Source organism: Balaenoptera acutorostrata, chromosome 12, assembly GCF_949987535.1.
Source record: "Balaenoptera acutorostrata chromosome 12, mBalAcu1.1, whole genome shotgun sequence".
NCBI classification, from domain to species: Eukaryota; Metazoa; Chordata; class Mammalia; order Artiodactyla; family Balaenopteridae; genus Balaenoptera; species Balaenoptera acutorostrata.
In genome coordinates this window covers 53,188,891-53,208,690 of record NC_080075.1, presented here as the reverse complement: position 1 = coordinate 53,208,690, position 19,800 = coordinate 53,188,891, and the positions used below count along the sequence as shown (strand labels likewise).

The 19,800-nt window shown below is 39.5% G+C and overlaps 1 protein-coding gene across 2 annotated transcripts in view; it reads right to left on the bottom strand.

The window, feature by feature from the left end:
- The window catches only part of FSHR (follicle stimulating hormone receptor), a 166,675-nt gene that overhangs the window by 78,114 nt on the left and 68,761 nt on the right, over positions 1 to 19,800 (bottom strand). For both annotated transcript variants that reach the window (XM_007190042.2, XM_007190043.2), the window contains exon 2: positions 14,514 to 14,585. In XM_007190042.2, coding sequence (XP_007190104.2) covers positions 14,514 to 14,585 — 72 coding nt within the window. The remainder of the gene's footprint in view (positions 1 to 14,513; positions 14,586 to 19,800) is intronic.

Genomic DNA, 19,800 nt, shown 5'->3' with positions numbered 1-19,800 from the left:
CACTTTCCCTCTGACCTGTGTCCACTTCTGACTGCAAGAACATAAATGCCTGTATTCAGTCTCCTACTTTTTGCCTGAGATATACATATCCTTCTGCCACAAGAAGGAGTGCTGAGGCTCAGTTTGCCTAGATGAGCCATACAATGGGTTTGCTCCTGAAATTGTTGTAAGTGAATTGCAATTTTCAGTGTCCAGCAGTGTTTCCAGAGTACCGGTAGAGGGACGTTCAGAAACTGAGACAGTACTTTCATGAGTGACTAATTACACTAAAAAAATGAGGACAGTTTTTACTATTAAATGTGATCTGATAATGACAAAGAAAATAAGAAAACTTTTTCCCATTACCTATCATTTGGTTATAGCAGTGGAGCACATGTTTATGCATTTGTTCTGTGTTTTTCTTTAATTGATTCATGTGTATTTTATCGACAACTACACTAGAGCAGGAATTGTGGTCCATTTTTCTTGAATCCTCCACAATACACCTCCTTACACAGAACTAGTATTTTTTAGATCTTGTTACTCCTTCTGGACCGTGGACTATCAGTGTTGGCATCACCTGGGAGCTGGTTAGCACTGCAGAATCTCGGGTCCCACCCAGACCTCCTTAGTCAGACTCTCCATATGAGTTAGATCCCCAGGTGATTTGTATACACATTAAGATTTGAGATGCCATGATGTAGGAGACACTTAGTAGAAAGTCATAAAATGCTCACTGCATTTAACTAAAAGAAAAATCCTTTCTTGCAGAGATGAAATTCTGTATCTTGGCTAGAAAGTTCTGGTTGAATCTACATGTTACTAGAATGTTAATTCCAAGGAGAGACAAAGGGGAGTAGGCAAAAACAGGAAGAAGAAAAGCCAATAAATATAGCTGACTTAGGAAATTTCCATTAAAAAATGATGTTTTGATGAAATAGCATGGGCCAGTTTTTAATAATGGACCCACCCTATTAGAGCATTTCCTCTTTGGCATGAAAAAGGCCAGTTTTGCGCTTGGATTTTCACTTCTTGGACCAGACATCCATCCATTCTTAGGGCATCTTCCCCCCCCCCCCCCGCCCCTCTGCCAAGTGCTCAAGACTGAGTGGAAAGTATGAGAAATGCTGAGCACCTGTATATAAAGTTTATGTACTTGGCAGAAATATAAGGGTTACTTTTTTCTTCTGACTTGGACACTCTGTTACTATCCTACACTGATATGACTGCAAGACTCTCAAGACGTAACTTCTCTTTAATAAATGAGAGACAGCATTGCAAAAAGCAAAGCATTATATGGAGAAAACGCACGGTGTGTGGCATCTGAGAAATCCCACCTCTATCACTTCATAGGTGTTGATCTCAGACCAGTCACCAAACTTCTCTGAATTTCATTTCCTCACCTGTGAGATGGGCTCAAATTCTTGCCCCAGCTGCCACTGAAGGGTTGGTGTGCGAGATTAAATGAGCTAATAGGTGTATGAGGCAGTTTTGAAGTTGTAAAATAGGAAACCGATGCAAAGCTATTCAATCTACTACTGCGAATAAAATGGATGAGGACTCTGTGACTCCTACTTCACTCCATTAGAGAACAAGATTATCACCGTCCTATATCGTGTATAATCTGGACTACTTTTGTTGCATTCATAGATATTACAGAATAATAGATTACTTTGTGAACATGGGAGTCAGAAAGCCTGGTTTTAAGGTTTCACCATCCCAGCCCTACCCTTTATTAGATGTGTGACATTGGGCAAGTCACCTAACCCCTTTGACATCAGTCTTCTTGCTGTAAAATTGGGATGATGAGGTTATGGTAATTAAATAAGAAAGTGCATGTAAAGTGGCTATCTCAGTTTCTGGCAAAATAATCACTCAACAAATGACAGCCGATTGTTGCTGTTCTCCTTGAGAGCTCCTGGAGAGCAGGGACTTTGTATCTTCATCTTTATTGCCCAGAACATCTAGCAGTGACTGGCACATAAGCTTCGTCAAATCAGTCCTCATCTAATTAATGTATTTTGTGACTCAAGAAGAATTTGTGGAATTCTTGGCTGATGGATGGATTATGCTTCTCTGAGTTAGCCTGGTCTCTCTCAAGGTTGCTCACAAATAGAATAGACCAAACACAACAGCACATACACTAGTCAGAGGAGGTGTCCCCGGCTTGAGGAAGCATATTAGCTCTACAGGCCTCATCCTCACAGGTGTTCAGGGAGTGATGAAAGTCACAATCATTTACCATTTACTCTGTGAACCCTGGTAAATCACTTGATGGATTAGCTGGTGTCATCCATCAGGCTGCACTTGTCTTGAGTACTTGACTGAAGCCTATAAATCTCTTCTCTTTAAAAAGCTCCAGCCAGTGATTTCTGATTTGGCCTCATTTCCTTGAAGTTAGTGAAGAACTTACCCTTGATGCAGGGTTTTTTGTTGTTGTTATTGTTATGGAACTTGATGCTGCAGTAAACCACCATCCCTTTTCCCCCAAAAGCAACTGTCTGCTTTACTAAATGGAAAGTCACATCTTAAGTGTTTTATCTGATTGGACTGAGAAGTTATATGTGCATATGAAGAGAAGCAGGGAAGGCAATAAAAGGGAAAGTATAAGGGGGCACATTTTAAACAAATACATGAAGACTGGAACCCCAAATTTTTAACATTCAGTAAAGGAAAAACAAAACGAAACAGACACCAGCCTGAGTTCTCCACCTGGTGTCAGACCGTGAGGGGGCCCATTCTCAGTAGATGGAATCTTGAAGGCACTAATGTCTGTGATTACAGGAAGCTCATCTTTCCCTCAAATTTCTGCTCATGTACACATGGACTTTGCAGTCCAAACAAGTAAGTCAGTCTAGATATGTTTCTTCAGGTATTAAAGCGAACCTCCTTAAGCACATATGCCACATTGACTAAAATCCCGCCATTAGCAATTCAATCCTTTGGGAGTGGCATTACCCATTTCATGGCTTTTTAAAAAGGCAAATTGTCTTGGAGTATCTAATTCAGAACTCCTTGGAATTTCAATGCCATTACATTATTCAGATATTGTTATCGTTACTGGGAAAGAAGAATGAAGAACAAGATAAAAAAAATATTGAGAGCCTGATTTGGGGAAGAGGTTCTGAAAAGTTGGGGAAGGACCCCAGGGGCAGAGATGACAAATTCACAAACTTTGCCTGCCATTATCTTTCCAGTGTGCCCAGTCCCATGCTACGTGCTTTGGAGAGGAATATGAGAAGAGAGAAAGGCAAAATCTGTAATCAGTATGTCGTTGAGCTGAGACACCATGAATGGGAAGCAGAGCACATGTGCTCTCTTTATAATTCATACCTTGCATTTGTATGCACTTTTTAACTTTTCAAAGCATGCTTACATCCAAGCACAAATTACATGTTTGTGAAACACTTGGCATCAACAATTGCTATCTCTATGCCCAGACTCTCTCAGAATCTCAGACCCACTGGGGTGGTTAACTTCCACTTTATTCATTTAGGCTCCTCTGGCATTTGTCCCTCACTCTTCTGCTTTTTCTCTCTGCCTGTTTAACCTCTGGAATGGTTTGAACTGTAAAACCCCATTTCTGATCATTCACTTTCTGTGTAGGCTAGCCAGAGTGGATCTGAGCACCACAGAAGAGGTTTCTGAAGTATAAGATTCAGGTAGTTTGTTTGTTATGGGTGGTGGGCAGGCAGGTGGGTGTGTATCCTATTTGAGTCTTTTACTGTTCAAGGCATCTTATTAAGTCATAAACAGCCCAGATGGATGTGGTTGTGATAGGCATGGGCTAAATGAGGAAATAAAAATAGATAGTTTGTGCATCGATCGGAGCTTGTGTTTAGATTGCATCTTTTTATTTTAATACTACTCTATTAGAAAAAAAATCTAGCAAGAGTCTGTAGGGCAGAGCCACGAGGCTATTTTTCACTTGAGTATTATGCTGCCTTAATTGTATCTTCTCTGAGTAGACACAAACAGTGAGTTACTGGCAGAGAGAACAAAAAGGCCAGTTCATTTTCTGGTATATCCATGAGCCCTGACAAACATAACACGTTTGAAGGTCTTTCCCACAGCTTGCCTTGTCAAGAAAGGTCAGAAGGGCAAGCAGAAGTCTTAAAAGAAAGAGAAGATGACATTGCTTGGCTGTTGATTAAAAAATGGAAGGAGATTGTACTTGATGGCAAGCCAAAAAAGCCTGGCTTGAGTAAACTCTGTGAAGTCTTGCCGCCTGTAAGCTTTAGCTGCTGAATTAAAGGCACCGAGCGGAGGTCACCAGGACCATGAATGCCTTAGAGCATCAAGTAGCCAAGAGGCTGGAGGATCCTAGAGATGGAAGAGGTTAATGAGGGCATATCTGTGCTTTCCCAAGCAAGGGAGCATCTACAACATACATACTAGGGCTTCCCTGGTGGCGCACTGGTTGAGAGTCTGCCTGCCCATGCAGGGGACACGGGTTCGAGCCCTGGTCTGGGAAGATCCCACATGCCGCGGAGCAACTAGGCCCGTGAGCCACAATGACTGAGGCTGTGTGTCTGGAGCCTGTGCTCCGCAACAAGAGAGGCCGCGATAGTGAGAGGCCCGCGCACCGCAATGAAGAGTGGCCCCCGCTCGCCGCAACTAGAGAAAGCCCTCGCACAGAAACGAAGACCCAACACAGCCATTACTAAATAAATAAATAATTTAAAAAACAAAAAACAACAAAAAAAAAAAAAAAAAAAAAAAACATACATACTATACATACATACTGTAAGCTTGCTAGTTCACAGTGGGGGCTATGGACTGAGTGTTGGTGTCTCTCCCCCCATCACCCCCAAATTAAGCCCTAATTCCCAGTGTGGTGGAATTTGGAGATGGGGACTTTGGAAAATAATTGGATAAGGTCATGGAGGTGGAGCTCTCATGATGGGATTGGTGCCCACACAAGGGGATAAAGAGACCAGAGCTCTCTCTTAACCATGTGGAGATACAGAGAAAAGGCAGGGAGTGGGTTCTCACTAGAACCTGACCACACTGGCACTCTAATCTTGGACTTCTAATCTTGGACTCTTAGAACTGTGAGATTTAAATGTCTGTTGCTTAAGCCACCCAATCCAGTGTTTTATTACAGCAGCCTGAGGTGATTAAGTCAGTGGGGCTCTCATCTGTATTCTTTCAGTATTCCCTTTTTTGGAATCTCTTCCAGCAAAGGAAACCCTCACTACCTTCATGGATAAAACAGAAGGGACTGAGATGTGGACAGTTATAATGAATATAAGGTTGAAGGCATCCATAAAATTACTAGATCTCAGGAACTCTGTTTCCTTTATCAGAATCCTCCCCACCATGCACACATAGAAAGAAATTGAAGTGAAAACAAACAAGCGAAAAAACAAAACAAAACCAAGCATATAAATGCAAAGCTAATAAATTATTCTCTTTTCTGATCTGGGCAGCTATTAGATATTGTAGAGTTTATTTTGAGGACCCACCTAGAAAGAGTTGAAAATAAGGAGACTTAATGGAAATACTAAAAGCACATCAACCCAAAAAGTGACAAGAAAATGGCTTCTTATGTTCTTGGTTGAAGCAGTAAATACAACAAAAATACTTATTTTCAGAATATTTATGGAGAACAGGAAATGAGATAAGGACTTTCACCTTCTAGACACTAACTCATGTTTGACCTGGGTCAATAACGACAACTTAATTGGCCCAACTTTTACATTTCCCAACTGCTGACTAAGTTAATTTGCAACTTAACAGGCAGCCTGGTTTTCAAAGCCTTGAACTAAAGCCAGTCTCAGCAGGATCTTTACCCAGAAATGAGTTGGCACACTGAAACTTGAAGGTGAAAAAAATACTCCAAGAAGAGGTTTCCTCTCCTCTATGACTGTCCCAGAAGAGGTTTCCTCTCCTCTATGACTGTCTCCTCTATGACTCTAGGTTCTGGTTTATGGCAATTCCAAGTGCTTAGGCACAGAAATCCTCTCTTCTAATTTTAAATGACATCAAAGGAAGCTTTCACAGCCTTAATCCTCCCCTTTGTCGCTTTTTACTTTAGTAGAATGATTCTGGAAAATGGTAGGCGCCAGCAAAAAGGAAGCCTTGTGTAGCCGAAAGAACCAGATTACCTTGGGTTCAAATCCTAGCTTCCCTGCAAAAGAACTCTCTGATGCTAGTTGATTGCTTACCTTTTCTGAATGTCAGTATCCCTGTCTATAAAGTGCAGATTAACTGAAATGTATTTAAAACACCTGGCCCCAAATAGGTGCTGAAAAATTGTTGATTTTAGACAATCGGCTTTATTTACTGAAGTGTAATTTAACAAATAATACTATTCACTCATTTTAACTCTTTGAGGAGTTTTTACAAATTCATATATTTTGTAACAACCATCACAATCAAGTTATAGAACATCTCCATGAGCCTTAAAATTTCCTTTGCACCCCTTCCCAGACAATCCCCACCATCACCCTTGGCCCCAACAAGTACTGATGTGCTTCCTGTCACAATAGATTAGATATTCTTTCTTCAAGTTTCATATAGATAGAATTATTTGGTGTATGGTATATTCTTTTGTGTTTCGCTTCTTTGCCTGAGACTTGAGACTCATCCATGTTGTTGTGTTGGTAGTTTATTCCCTTTTATTACTTATTCATACTCTGTTGTATGAATAGAACATAATTTTGTTTACCCAGTGACCTGGTGATGAGTACTTGGATTGTTTTTAGTTTGGAGCTATTATGAATAAATCTGTTATGAACATTCTTGAACAAGTCTTTGTGTGGACATATGTTTTCATTTCTCTTGGATAAATACTTTATAAGGAACTGTCAAACTCTTTCCCAAAGGGGTTGTACTATTTTGCAGTCTCACCAGATACATATGAGAGTTCCAGTCACTCCGCAGTTTCACCAATGCCTATATTGTCAGTCTTTAATTCTAGCTATTCTAGTGGGTATGGGTATGTAATGGTATTTCTTTAAGGTTTTAAAATTCATTTCTGTAATGGCCACTAATGTTGAATATCTTTTCATGTGCTTAGTGTCCATTTGTGTATCTTTGGGAAGTATCCATTCAGATCTTTTGCCTAGTTTCAATTGGATTGTTTATCTACTTATTTTTCACTTTTAAGAGTTCTTTATGTATTCTTAATCCAAGTCCCTTTTCAGAAGCATGTTTTGGAAATATTTTTCTCCCCGCCTGTGGCTTGGTTTTTCACTTTCCTGATAGCTGTTCTTTTGAAGCGCAGAGATTTTATTTTCACTTCATCAAAATAAAATCTGATCTTATGCTTTGTGTGTCCTATTTAAGAAATCTTTGCCTATCCCAAGATTGTGAAGATTTTCTCCTATATTTTCTTCTAGATGTTTTAAAGTTTTAGCTTTTACATTTAAGTCTATGATCTGTTTAGAGGTGGATTTTGTATATGACATGAGGTAAGGGTTGAGGTTTATTTTTTTTTCCCATGTGAATACCGAGTTGATTCAGCACCGTTTGTGGAAAAAAAGTATTCTTTCCTTATTGTAACCAACTCTTTCAAGATACAGAGGATGAGGGGACATTTCCCAACTCATTTTATAGCACCAGTATAACAAAACAAAACAGAGCAATTATAAGAAAAGAAATATACAAACTAACACCTCTACAAATATAGACACAAAAATTCTTAACAAAATATTAGTAAAGCAAAATCTGTGTGTGCAAGTGAACTTTAACAAATCCAAGTCAGATAGTTAGTTGCTTAAAATAACCCAGGTAATTTCCATCATGCTCACTATGACACTCAAACTTTTCCCCATGGCCTATAAGGTTCTCCATGACCTTACCCCAGCTTCTTCTATGACCTCATCTCCTACCACCTCCCCTCTGTTTATTCTCCTTCAACCACACCATGTAGTTACACTATACATGTTGTGGTGAATATTCTTTCTACAAATTGGATTCAGACTTAAATATCATCCACTCAGTAGCTGTCACCTGTGACCGTATATTAGAATCATCAAGGGAGTTTTATAAAATGATCAATCCTTGGCCCTACCCTAGACAAATAGAATGAAAAATCCCTGGAAATGACATTCAAGCTTGTGCATTATTTTTTAAAATAATTTTTTAGAAGTTCCCCAGAGAATTCTAAAGTACAACCTGAACCTCATTATCACTTTTTTTTTTTTTTGCCCTGGGATTCAGATCCCCTCTTCCCATTCAGAGGTCCAGCCACTCCAACACTGGCCTTCAGTTTTTTATCAGGAGCCTGTACAATCATCAGCCTTTCCTTCTTGCTTTATTTCAGTAAGTGGGACTCAAGCCTTCTTTGCCCATTAACTCTCAGAATCACAGATGGTCAGAGTAGGAACAGACCTAAGGAAATGTTAGGGAGGCAAAGCAGATTGGAACCCAAATTTTCTAGCACCGGTGCCATTAGTATTTTAGTTACCTGACTTATTTCCTTTCCCTTTATCTGTGCTGAGTGAGCCCGAAGAACTGAGAATTGGAGGATATTCAGCATTTTTAGTGTGCTTGCAACCGTTTTCATTCAATAAATCTCTTCCTCTAAAAGTCCCTCTGTTAACTTTTCTTCCCCCAGTGATCTGGGGGTGGAGGGTGGAGTGTCAGACTAGTATTCTCATTTTTATATGTGAATAAATCACTTGATTATACTTTTTGTCCTTATGTTATCATGAATATTTCAGATGAATTTTATATGGTTCATATTTATGGTTTGGGAGCTATTTCACATTTTGGCTCATTGCCGTCTCATCTGCATATACCATATCTTAGCTGATGTTGATTGGTCTCATTTGCATATTCATCATGCTCCTATTTTCAAAGATATTTTATTATACACTGGCTTTTCTTCCCCCTCCAGTGTTACAATAGCACGTAGATGTGTTTTTAAATTGCACTCATTTCCATACATAATTTTTCTGGTTACCATAAATCACCACATTGTCACCTCCTCCCCTCCACCCTATTTAGTGTAGTCTTCACACTTTATACCAAGCTGATATATGACTCCAAAATAATTAAAGATAAGGTAAACAGTTTACAGTGCACTTTGCAAAGCCACTTCACACTGCAGAGAGTTTAATGATTTCCTTTTCCCCCAGTCAGTCCCAAAGCAGTGAAGAGTCAGGAGGTTTGAGATAGTGATGCTGAGGAAAGCTAAGGTGTGACAGTGATCATTTCATTTCTGTTGGAGAAGCTCCTGCTCCACTTCTACCAAAAGACTCCGTTCCCTCTTGACTTCTTATAGAAGCAGAGGTGGGTGGGTTAAGCTGGATTAATTAAAGATGGATTAGCATGGATTGGGGCAGAGTTACTGGATTCTTTCAATTATTCTAACAGGAGGAAGGGGGAAGAATCAAACGTAGCAAATCCCCAGCTACCCAGGTCACAAAGCCCTCTCTCTTCTGGATGAGAAGAGGACTAATTTTCTTTTTAGGCATTCATTGTTTGCCCAACTACCACCATCTAGTCTCCACTTTTTTTTTTTTTTTTTCCAGCAGTGGCCTCAGTTTTTGTTTGTGGATCTCCCTCCCCCATTCCAAATCCATGTGGTTGGGGTAGGTTTTCTCACCTCTAGGTATGGAGCCCGTTACCCAGGCCACAGCCAATTTGAACATCACATTCTCTTAGCTGCAGTGGTTGGTCCAGGGATGGTTGTGTGATCTAAGCAAGTCAGACTTAAATCTTAAGACTTTTGTGGGATTGAGCAAGAAAAAGGGCAGCACATTCCCCCAAATAGAACCTGAGATGATGTTTGAAGGCAGGACTGCTACTGCTTTCTTGCCACCAAGGGTGGGGCTCAGGGCTGGAATGAACATAGTGAAGGGAGACCAGAGAGAGGGGGAGAGGCCAAGTTCTAAGGACCTTGAACCTGAATAGAGCTGTTTCTAAAGCCATTCCTTCTCGCTGACCATCAAGTTAAATGAGCCATTAAACTCCCTTCTTTTCTTCAGCCTGTTTGAGGTTTATTTTATTTTGCCCTCACACAACAGAAAGAGTCCGAACAAATACAATGTTTGTATCACTTATTTTGCACATATTGTCCTGTACATTTTTGTCCTGGGTTTGATTTTAAACTATAGCCATGTAAGTGCCTAGATCAGAGTAGAGGCTCAGCCAGTGTTTGTATGTCTGTTAACTCCTCCATCAGTTATCATTATCATTCCTACAACTTAGTATTTTCTTGTTATATCTGGGTATCTTCTCTCTCCAACTACTTATATTTGTTCATTTTTATTTGTGCATGTATCAGATATTGATTGTAGGTACCTGACTCTGTGTGAGACACCATGGATCCAATAATGAGTAAAAGCAATCATGTCCTTGTGCTCATGGAACTTACAGTCCAATAGGGGAGTTAGACATTAATTCAAGTAATACATAAGTAAGTATAAGAGTGTTAAAATGATAGTCACCACCTAGAGTCTAGTGGTGATATGAGAGTGTGTTATATTAGCAGGAGGTTTTGTCCTAGTTGGGGAGGTCAAGGGGAGCATTCCTGGGCAAGTGATACTGGTGTCAGGGTCTGAAGAATGAGGAGGAACTGACTAAATTAAGAGGGCAGAGTGGAAAGGAAGTTCTAGTCAGAAGGAACAAGCAAGGCCCACGGTGGGCTGCATAACATAGTACCTTTTATGAACTGAAGAAGGGCCAGTAGAGCAAAGGAGAAAATGTGAGCAGTCTAGTTTCTTTTTTATGTTAAGAGCAGCAGTAAGGTATGGAGAGAGAGAGAGAGAGAGTGTGCATGTGTACCAGGTGTTGAAGGTGACATGATTAGGTATGAATTTAGAAAATGTCACTCTGGTTGCTGTGTAGAGAATGGATGAGGGTGAGGGGAGAGCATGCTCGTGGATGGGGAGGCACAAGTAGAAGATTGGTGCAGTTTTCCAGGACAAGATAATGGTAGCTGGAGGAGACGAGTGGATAGATTAGAGGTGAAGCCAGGAGATAAAACAACAGGACTTGGTGTTGTACTTAATACAAAGTTAAGTTACACTCTGGCCTTGCTCTGAAAGAACAATCTAAGGATCTGGAAAAACGTGTAAACTCCAAATGCAATCTGATAAACATGCTATTGCTACTACAAGCACGAGATTATGGTTTGGAAGCACTGGGAGGGTTCTGGAAAGGCTGTACGGGGGGTTGGGGGGTAAACATTTGCTCTGCCTCTTGGGGAAAAAGCAGGCTTCTACCAAGTGGAATTTTAGGCAGAAGGACAGCATCTATATAAGACTGGTGTGAAAGTATATTTGTTCACTTGTTCATTTATACCTTCACCTGCACCTATTTTTTGGTCTACGTGCCAGGCATTGTCCAAAGAACCAGTCATCACATTCTAAATAAGCAATACGATGTCTGGTAATGGTAGTGCTTGGGAAATGGCAAATCTTCCTACCTGGCAAAAGTGTGGGGTACACTGTGTATGGTGGGAGATAATGAGCTTTGATTTCTGTGTCAGAGACTTAAGACTGAAACCTGTAACAGTGATGGTCCCTAGAGGGACCCAAAGTCCCTGCAAGGAACTTTGAGCAGAGCAGGTCTGGAAACAGAGTGGTGGGAGATTGGAGCTGGGACAGGCAGAGCAGCCTCATGCAGTAGGCTATGCAAGGGACTTTAAACCTCATAGCTGCAGGAGTAAGATGAGGATAGGGTTCCAGAGATATTTTTGAGAGGGAGTCAATAGAACCGGAAGAGCACCTGCACAGAAGAAAGAGAGAAGGCACATGAGTCAAGGGAGACTGAATTTTCTTGCTTGGGAATCTGGGCAGATGGTGATGTTATTCACTGGGCAATATGGGAAGATGAGAAATTTAAGGGTAAAGATAATGAGTTTGTCTGGATATGCTGAATTTGAGGCACTTGTGGTTCACTTAAGGGTAGATATTGAGGAATCTCTCCATTTCAAAACAAGAATTATGGCCTCAGAAGAGAGGTGGGGTTTGCAGATGAAGGTTTAGGAGCCCTGGTAGTAAGATATAATTGATAAATAATAATGAGGATGTGACTATGAAAAAAGAAAATGGCCAAAACTGGCACCCTGGAATATCTGAACTTTTGAGGGGCAACTGAGGAAAAAGAAAAGGGACAGAACTGGTTATGGAGTAGTCTGGAAGGTTCAGAGGACAGGCAGGAGGATGTGGTGTCACTGAAGTTAAAGGGGAAAGAGTATTGAGAAGGATGGCATGAACGGTCAGTGTAATCAAAAGCTACCTATCGGTTAAATACTAAGAGGACAAAGTAGAAGTCATTAGTTCTGACAGTTTTGGTATTGTTGGGACCTTTGATAGAGTAATTTAATAGTGTTAGAGAATCTGTGGTTGAATAGCAAGAGGACAGGCTGAGGAGTAATTGAACGGAAAAGGATAGAGAGGCAGTGAATACGGGCTGCTTTTTCAAAAGAGTGGCAGTGATGGGGAAGAGAGAGGATGGTAGCAGAGAAGGAAAGCAGGATTTATCCAGAAAGCTTTCTCCCCTTCTTTTTAATAAGGATATGTGAAACCAGGCCACATGTGCAGAATGAGTGAAAGGGATTTTGTGATTCGTGAAGAGGGAGATATTGAAGAGGAAGCCAATATTTATTAAGTTCAGAAAACTGGTTAAAAACTGGAGGAAGAACATACATGAAGAACATAAATGTGGAAAGGAGATGAGAACTTATCAGTGACCAAGAATAGGAGGTGAGACAATGGATGAAGGTGAGCATAGGGACTGAAGGGTACAAATAGTCTGTTCAGAGTTCAGTTCAGTACTGGGTTCTCTGCTCTGGAATGTTTTGGAAATCTTAGGACATAAAGAGTATTGAAAACATAAGATTAATTTTTCTGGCATCTGTGGCAGTGCAGGCTGACTAATAAAGGCATGAGGTAGAAATGGGCAACCTGTGTCTGAGGAAGTTGAGTTTCTGAACCAGCTGTTCTGTCTCTGGAATTATTGCTATGTCAGCTCAGATCAACCATCTATCGCCAAAGGAAGGTCTCATGGTAACCTGAGTACCCAATGAGAGGTCAATCACATTTGCTGGATTGAATTTATTAAGGTGAATTCTTTGTGGTACCTGGGATTCCTGTCTTTAGAATTATTTCTATGTAATTACAGAACTTTTGGGGGCGGGGTGAGGCAAGACCTATCCAGTAGTCACCTAGTCTCTGTTAATTCCTGGCAGGGCAATGGCTGATCCATCCAGGAATACACCTTGAGTCAAAAGCTCTCCAACTCTGTTCCTTCTCTGTTTTCCTTGGTGAGCTCTGCTCAGATGAGTGCCCCATCTCCCAGTTCCTATGCATGTTGATTGTCTTCAAGAATTGTAAACAGTGAAGACTCAGGTCTTAAACTGGGCTCTCATCCAACTGGGAGATGCTTGCGCAGAGAAATTAGAGATCACATAAGCTACCTCCTCCTTTAAAATCTCCTCCCGTAATACACAGATGAGGAAGCCAAGGTTCTGAGAGATAAGGTGATTTAATCAAGGTTACACAGTACGTTTATATTAAAATCAACACTCAGACCCAGGATTCTGACCAACCTCGTCTAAGCAGTTGGCATAACTGCTCAAACACATTGCCACTCTCTCTGCTTTGTGTTTCTTGCATTAATGGATTTCTTTCTCGCTTCCTCAGACCTGGGCAAGTGTTCTTTTTAAAAGTGCGGTGAAAGAACCAAGACAAAAATTGAATGACTTAAAGAAGGAGAAGCTTATATAACTGGGGGTGTGGGGGGGTGGGCGTTGCTTTATTCTTATAATGAAAAAAACCCATTCTCTTCTGTGTAATCCATCTATCTGTTGGTGTACTTACTGTCATTAATTTCTAGATTCTGGCTGTGGTGAAAAACACTTTTCCCATCCCTAAAAGCCTAGGGGATGGGATCAAGGACCTTCAAAGGCAGGGTGGGTTACCTTAAGCATGAAAGAATTTGCTGTTTTTTCTTACTCCACCCTACTTTGAGAAAAGCCTATTTTGGGAAACCCCTACATTACACTAGCCCAGTAAAAAGCAAGTGTTTACGTTAACAAAGTCTTCTCTTTTCAAAGGAAATCGCCCTCAGTGCTCTAAACTTTCCCAATACTTTTGAATGTTTATGTATCACTTACCACTTGTCAGCATGGCTTAGGAACAAGAAGTCCAGAAAATCTCTAGAGCACAAATGTTAGGCCCTGCTGTCAATTAAAAATTAATCAGAGAGTTAATAATAATTAACTCTATTAATAGTTAATTAATAGAGAGTATCTCTTGAAAAGAATGGATGTCAGCAGAGAAAATAGGCTTTGATTTATAAAACTTTCACTCACAGGTACTTTGGGAGCAACACCTTATACCAAAAAAGTGAGAATTGCTTGGATTGACCTTATGCTTATTTCAGTGGCCACATGCTGAAAGATCCCACACTACTGTTTAGGAACTGTGGTAAGGAAATACAGTGGGACAAGGTGCGAAACCTTCGCTTAGTGTGTTATTCTGGTTCCTAAGCACAGAGAATCATGCTAGATGTGGTCTGAGGTTGCTGCCCATAGCCCATTTGAAGCATTCACACACTGCTCAGGTACATACATTTTCTCCAGGTCCCCAAATCCCGAAAATGCTCCTTTTGGGATGACTTGAAGCTTGGTGAGAACAAACCTCCTGAAAAGAGAGTGGACATAAAATATCACAACCTATCCATTCATTGATAAGTCATTGAGTGCCTAATGTATAATAGCAGATAACAGCCAAAATATACCGAGTGCTTGCCATTTAGTAGTGCTTATGATTGCTTCTCCATGATCTCTTTTCACCCACACCACAAAGCAGTGATGTTGGCAGTATCGTTATCCCCATTTTGTATAAGAGGAAACTGAGGTTTAGGGAGGTTAGAAAACTTACCCAGGGTCACATGGCTAATATGTGGCAGAGCTAGGATATGAACCTTCTTGTCACCACTACTCCATTTGACTCCTATAGCCCTGTGAGGCCCCTTCTCTTTCTCTATTCCAACTCCCAATACCTCTTCCCTATTATCCTTCTTAGCTGACCTTGCTTCTTACTTCAGAGAAAATGAAACCAGTAGAAGAGAACTTCCTCATACTCTCACATGGCTCCCAGCCATCCTCCCACCTGTACCTGGGCTTTATACACCTTGCCTTCCCTCCTGTTACCATGGGTGAGTTGTCCAGGGTCCTGATTAAAAACAGTCCCTCCAGCCCATGCCATATCTCTTTCCTTGTCTTGTAGTGAAGGTAACCACTACAGCAATTCCGCCCTTTCTTTCATACATTTCCTTCACCTACTTTTGCTTCTTTTTTGGATCCTGCCCATCAGTATACAAACATGCCTTAATTTCTCCCATCTAAGAAAAGTCTTAACCTCAGCCACCTTCAGCTTTTGCCATTTTCTTCTGCTTGAAATATTTGTCTCACACCTGCCTCAAAATTCCTTCCAATGGCTCCTCATCTCAGTCAGGAAAAAAACCCTATTGTATTGTGCTGACCAAAAGGTTCATTCGGTTTTTTCTGTAAGGTGGCTCTAGTAACACTTAGTTGTCTTTAACTTCATTTGAAGCAATTTTGTTAGATTGTATGTGACAGCTGTCATATCAGCGTGCATTGAAAAAAAGACTTATCAAAATTGGTGAATTTTTGTGTGGCCATTTTGATATTGAAGATGGAAGAAAAAAGCAACATTTTCGGCATATTATGCATTATTATTTCAAGAAAGGTAAAAATGGGACCGAAATGCAAAAAAAGATTTGTGCAGTGTATGGAGAAGGTGCTGTGACTGATCGAACGTGTCAAAGTGGTTTGCGAAGTTTTGTGCTGGAGATTTCTCGTTGGATGATGCTCCACGGTCGGGTAGACCAGTTGAAGTTGATAGCGATCAAATCGAGACATTAACTGAGAACGATCAATGTTATACCATGAGGGAGAGAGCCGACATACTCAAAATATCCAAATCAAGCCTTGAAAATCATTTGTACCAGCTTGGTTATGTTAATCACTTTGCTGTCTGGGTTCCACATAAGTTAAGCAAAAAAAACCCTTCTTGACCATATTTCTGCATGCGATTCTCTACTTAAACATAACAAAAACATTCCGTTTTTAAAACAAATTGTGACTGGCAATGAAAAGTGGATACTGTACAATAATGTGGAACAGAAGGGATCGTGGGGCAAGCGAAATGAACCACCAACAAACGCATCAAGGCCAGTCTTCATTCAAAGAAGGTAATGTTGTGTATATGGTGGGATTGGAAGGGAGTCCTCTATTATGAGCTCCTTCCAGAAAACCAAACAATTAATTCCAACAACTACTGCTCCCAGTTAGACCAACTGAAAGCAGCACTCGATGAAAAGCATCAGGAATTAGTCAACAGAAAATGCATAATCTTCCATCAGGATAATGCAAGACCGCACGTTTATTTGATGACCAGGCAAAAACTGTTACGGCTTGGCTGGGAAGTTGATTCATCTGCTGTATTCACCAGACATGGCATCTTGGGATTTCCATTTATTTCGGCCTTTACAAAATTCTCTTAATGGAAAAATTTCCATTCCCTGGAAGACTGTAAAAGGCACCTGGAACAGTTCTTTGCTCAAAAAGATAAAAAGTTTTGGGAAGATGGAATTATGAAGTTGCCTGAAAAATGGCAGAAGGTAGTGGAACAAAAGGATGAATACATTGTTCAATAAAGTTCTTGGTGAAAATGAAAAGTGTGTCTTTTATTTTTACTTAAAAATCGAAGTCACTTTTTGGCCAACCCAATATATAACGGCCTGCAGGACCCTATAGGATCTTCCCACTCTCCCTTCCCGTATATCCTCTAACCTCAATTTTGACAGCTCACACCATTGCTTATCTCATTCTCTTCACAGTAATCTCTTGCTATTCTTTGTACCTGCCAGGTTCCTTCTTGCCTAATATTTCTGCATTTGCAATTCTCTCTTCCTGGAGCATTCCTCTCTCAGATATCCTTCTTGCTTGCTTTTCATCCAGCTGCTTGTTCAAATGTCACTTTCTCAGTGAGGCTTTCCCTAACCACCCTATTTAAAATGACAATTTTCCCAACTTAGTCCCTTAACGCCTTTCTTCATAGTTCTTCTGACATGTTATACCTTATATTTATTTATCTATTTATGTATTCATATATTTATTTATCTTTTACCCATAACTAGAATGCAAGCCCTGTGAAGGCAGGAATTTTTGTCTGATTTGTCTACTGTTTTATACCAAATGCCTAGAACAGTGGCTGGTACATGACACATATTCAGAAAAACATTTCTTGAATGGCTATTGAAGTGTGAGAGTTCAAGGCTTGAGGGTAGAATTACAAGTGACTCTTTGGGAATCTCTACAGTGGAAATACTATTTCTTCCTCTGCCTTTCCTCCCTCCCACTTTCTCTTACTTTGCAATTGGTTAATAGGGAGTTGGTTTTCTTTCCACTTTAATCCTTCCTTCTGCAAGGCAGTCTTTCAGTAGGAATTCAGTACTGTGGACTTGGATAGTTTCACAAACTTTCATTGCTTTAGTCTCCTGTTATTTATTGGTATTAGTGAAATACCCATTTCATATAAGGTTATTGTTTAGGCAAACAGTTCTTTTCTTCCACTTTGTTTGTTTGCCTTTGGCCACCATGTGCACCAGCTCCATGGTGAGGAATCATGAGAGAGAATCCTGTGTGCTTTTCTCACTCTGGAGGAGTTTATATACATGGGAAGGCAAAAACAGAAGCCTTGGAATCACCAGAAAACAGATGTGGGATACAGTTGATGTAATAACTATAGATGTTATACAGGAATGAAATGTGAAAGATCCCAAAGTACATAAATATATAAGAGGAAGATTGGAAGGAGTGGGTGAATTTGAGCCTGGGTCTCAAAACTATCAGATCATACTAAAAGCATAGTCTCTGTGAAACTATTGGATCTAATTTAGGATTGAGTGTAATGGTTTTAGAACAGTATCAACTTCTAGAACACTCATCTGGAAAGAATCAAGGTCAGTTCATAGTCTCTTAATGTACTCAATCTTAGTTAACATAGACAAGTTCCTTTTGTTCCTATTTATCACAAGACAGAAGAATGATGAAAACAAATTGGTAAAAGCAAATAATAAAATTGCTTTAAACTACTCAATCAGTCTAAAATTTCAAGGGAGTTGAAATATTAAGGTAAATATTAGTTAATAAGATGTGCAAAGAGTAGAATCTTGGATAATTGACTCTATTTAATAACAAGTCAACTAGATCTTTTTGGTTCAACTCTAGTAGCAGGCACATTTTCTAAAAATGTCAACGTCTGTGCCTGTATTAAATGGTTCAAACTAATTAATATAATTAAATCTTTTTTGAAGATTGAAAGTCTTGACTTCCATTTCCTGCAATGCTATAAATTAGATAACCTGAAGATATTTCCACTAAAGATCACCCAGACGTCATCTATAAAACATAACCACTATTGTTTTAATTGCATAGCTGAGCTTATTAGAAAATATAAGAAATTCCTAGGGTCCTACAGTAGAACAACTGAATACCAAATGGAACCTTGAGTTGTGAATGTAAGCATAATTCTAAGAGGGTAAATTGAAGTCAGTGTATTTTGGGGGGGCAGAAGGGAGGAGTGGGGAGAGGATTGTCTGGACTTGGTAGACAAGGAATTTGTGTTTTGATGCCAAACTGGTACATGAGATGAAACATGGATGATGGAATGCAAAGATCTGTTTCTGTGTGTCACTTGTCTGTCTACCTAGCTACCTGCCTACCTAACTATCTATCACATGTGCATTCTAGAAAGAAAGATACAGAAAATGGAGAACAGGCAACTTTCAATGAAATAACATGTGGATAATTTCCAGAAATTATGAAAGACATAAATCCTCAGATTCAGAAATCTCAACAAGTTCCAGGAAGGATAACAAATCCACTGCTGGATACCTATGAATTAAAACTGTAGAGCCAAAAAAGAAAATATTTTAAATGCAAACAGAGAAAAAAAGACATATTATCTTCAAAGAAAAAACAATTAGAAAACTTCTTAAAAATATCTTCAAAATTATTAGAGAAAATAACTGCCAGTTTAGAATCCTATGCCCAGAAATAATCATTCAAATGTGAGGGTAAAATAAAAACACTTTTAGACAAATTTAATTAGCCATTAACAAAGTTTTAGCAAAAGAATTCCCTTAGAAAATAAGATAATTTAATCCAGTAGGAAGTCTCCAAAAATAAGAAGGAATAGTGAACAAAGAAATTAATGCTCCTTATTGAATAGGTTGGTTTTTCATAATGGTTGGAAAATTCACCTATTTAATAAGGAACACTAAAAAAATGTTGACCAAGAAGTGGGTCACAAAGGAAAGCAAATTGTTATCAAACAAATCATTTTCTTTGACAATGATGCATTTGAATTACTTAGAAGTCAGTAATAAGAGGTAATTATCCCCCCTGCCCCGCCACATGTACACACGCATTTGGAGAGCCAAAACAAAACCAAATCAAACAAACAAAACACTCTTTTAAATCATACATGGGTCAAAGGAGCAATTACATTAATAATTGGAAATTATTTGGACTTGAACCATGATGCAAATGCAACATATCAAACTTATGAGATGCAGCTAAACTGCTTCTTATAGAGAAATTTGTAGCTTTAAATTATTATACCAGAAAAAGAGGCAAAAAAGATGGAAAATTAATGAGCTAACACAGGAAAGTAATGAAAGAACAACAGAATTGTGGAAACAGAAAACTATAAAGACAATATTTATTCCATTTCTGGCTAGAACTTAAAATGCAAACTCAAAAGAAGTTTAATAAAAAAAAAATGGTAAAATGAGGGGCTGTTGATAGAGATGTTTTGAGAAGAT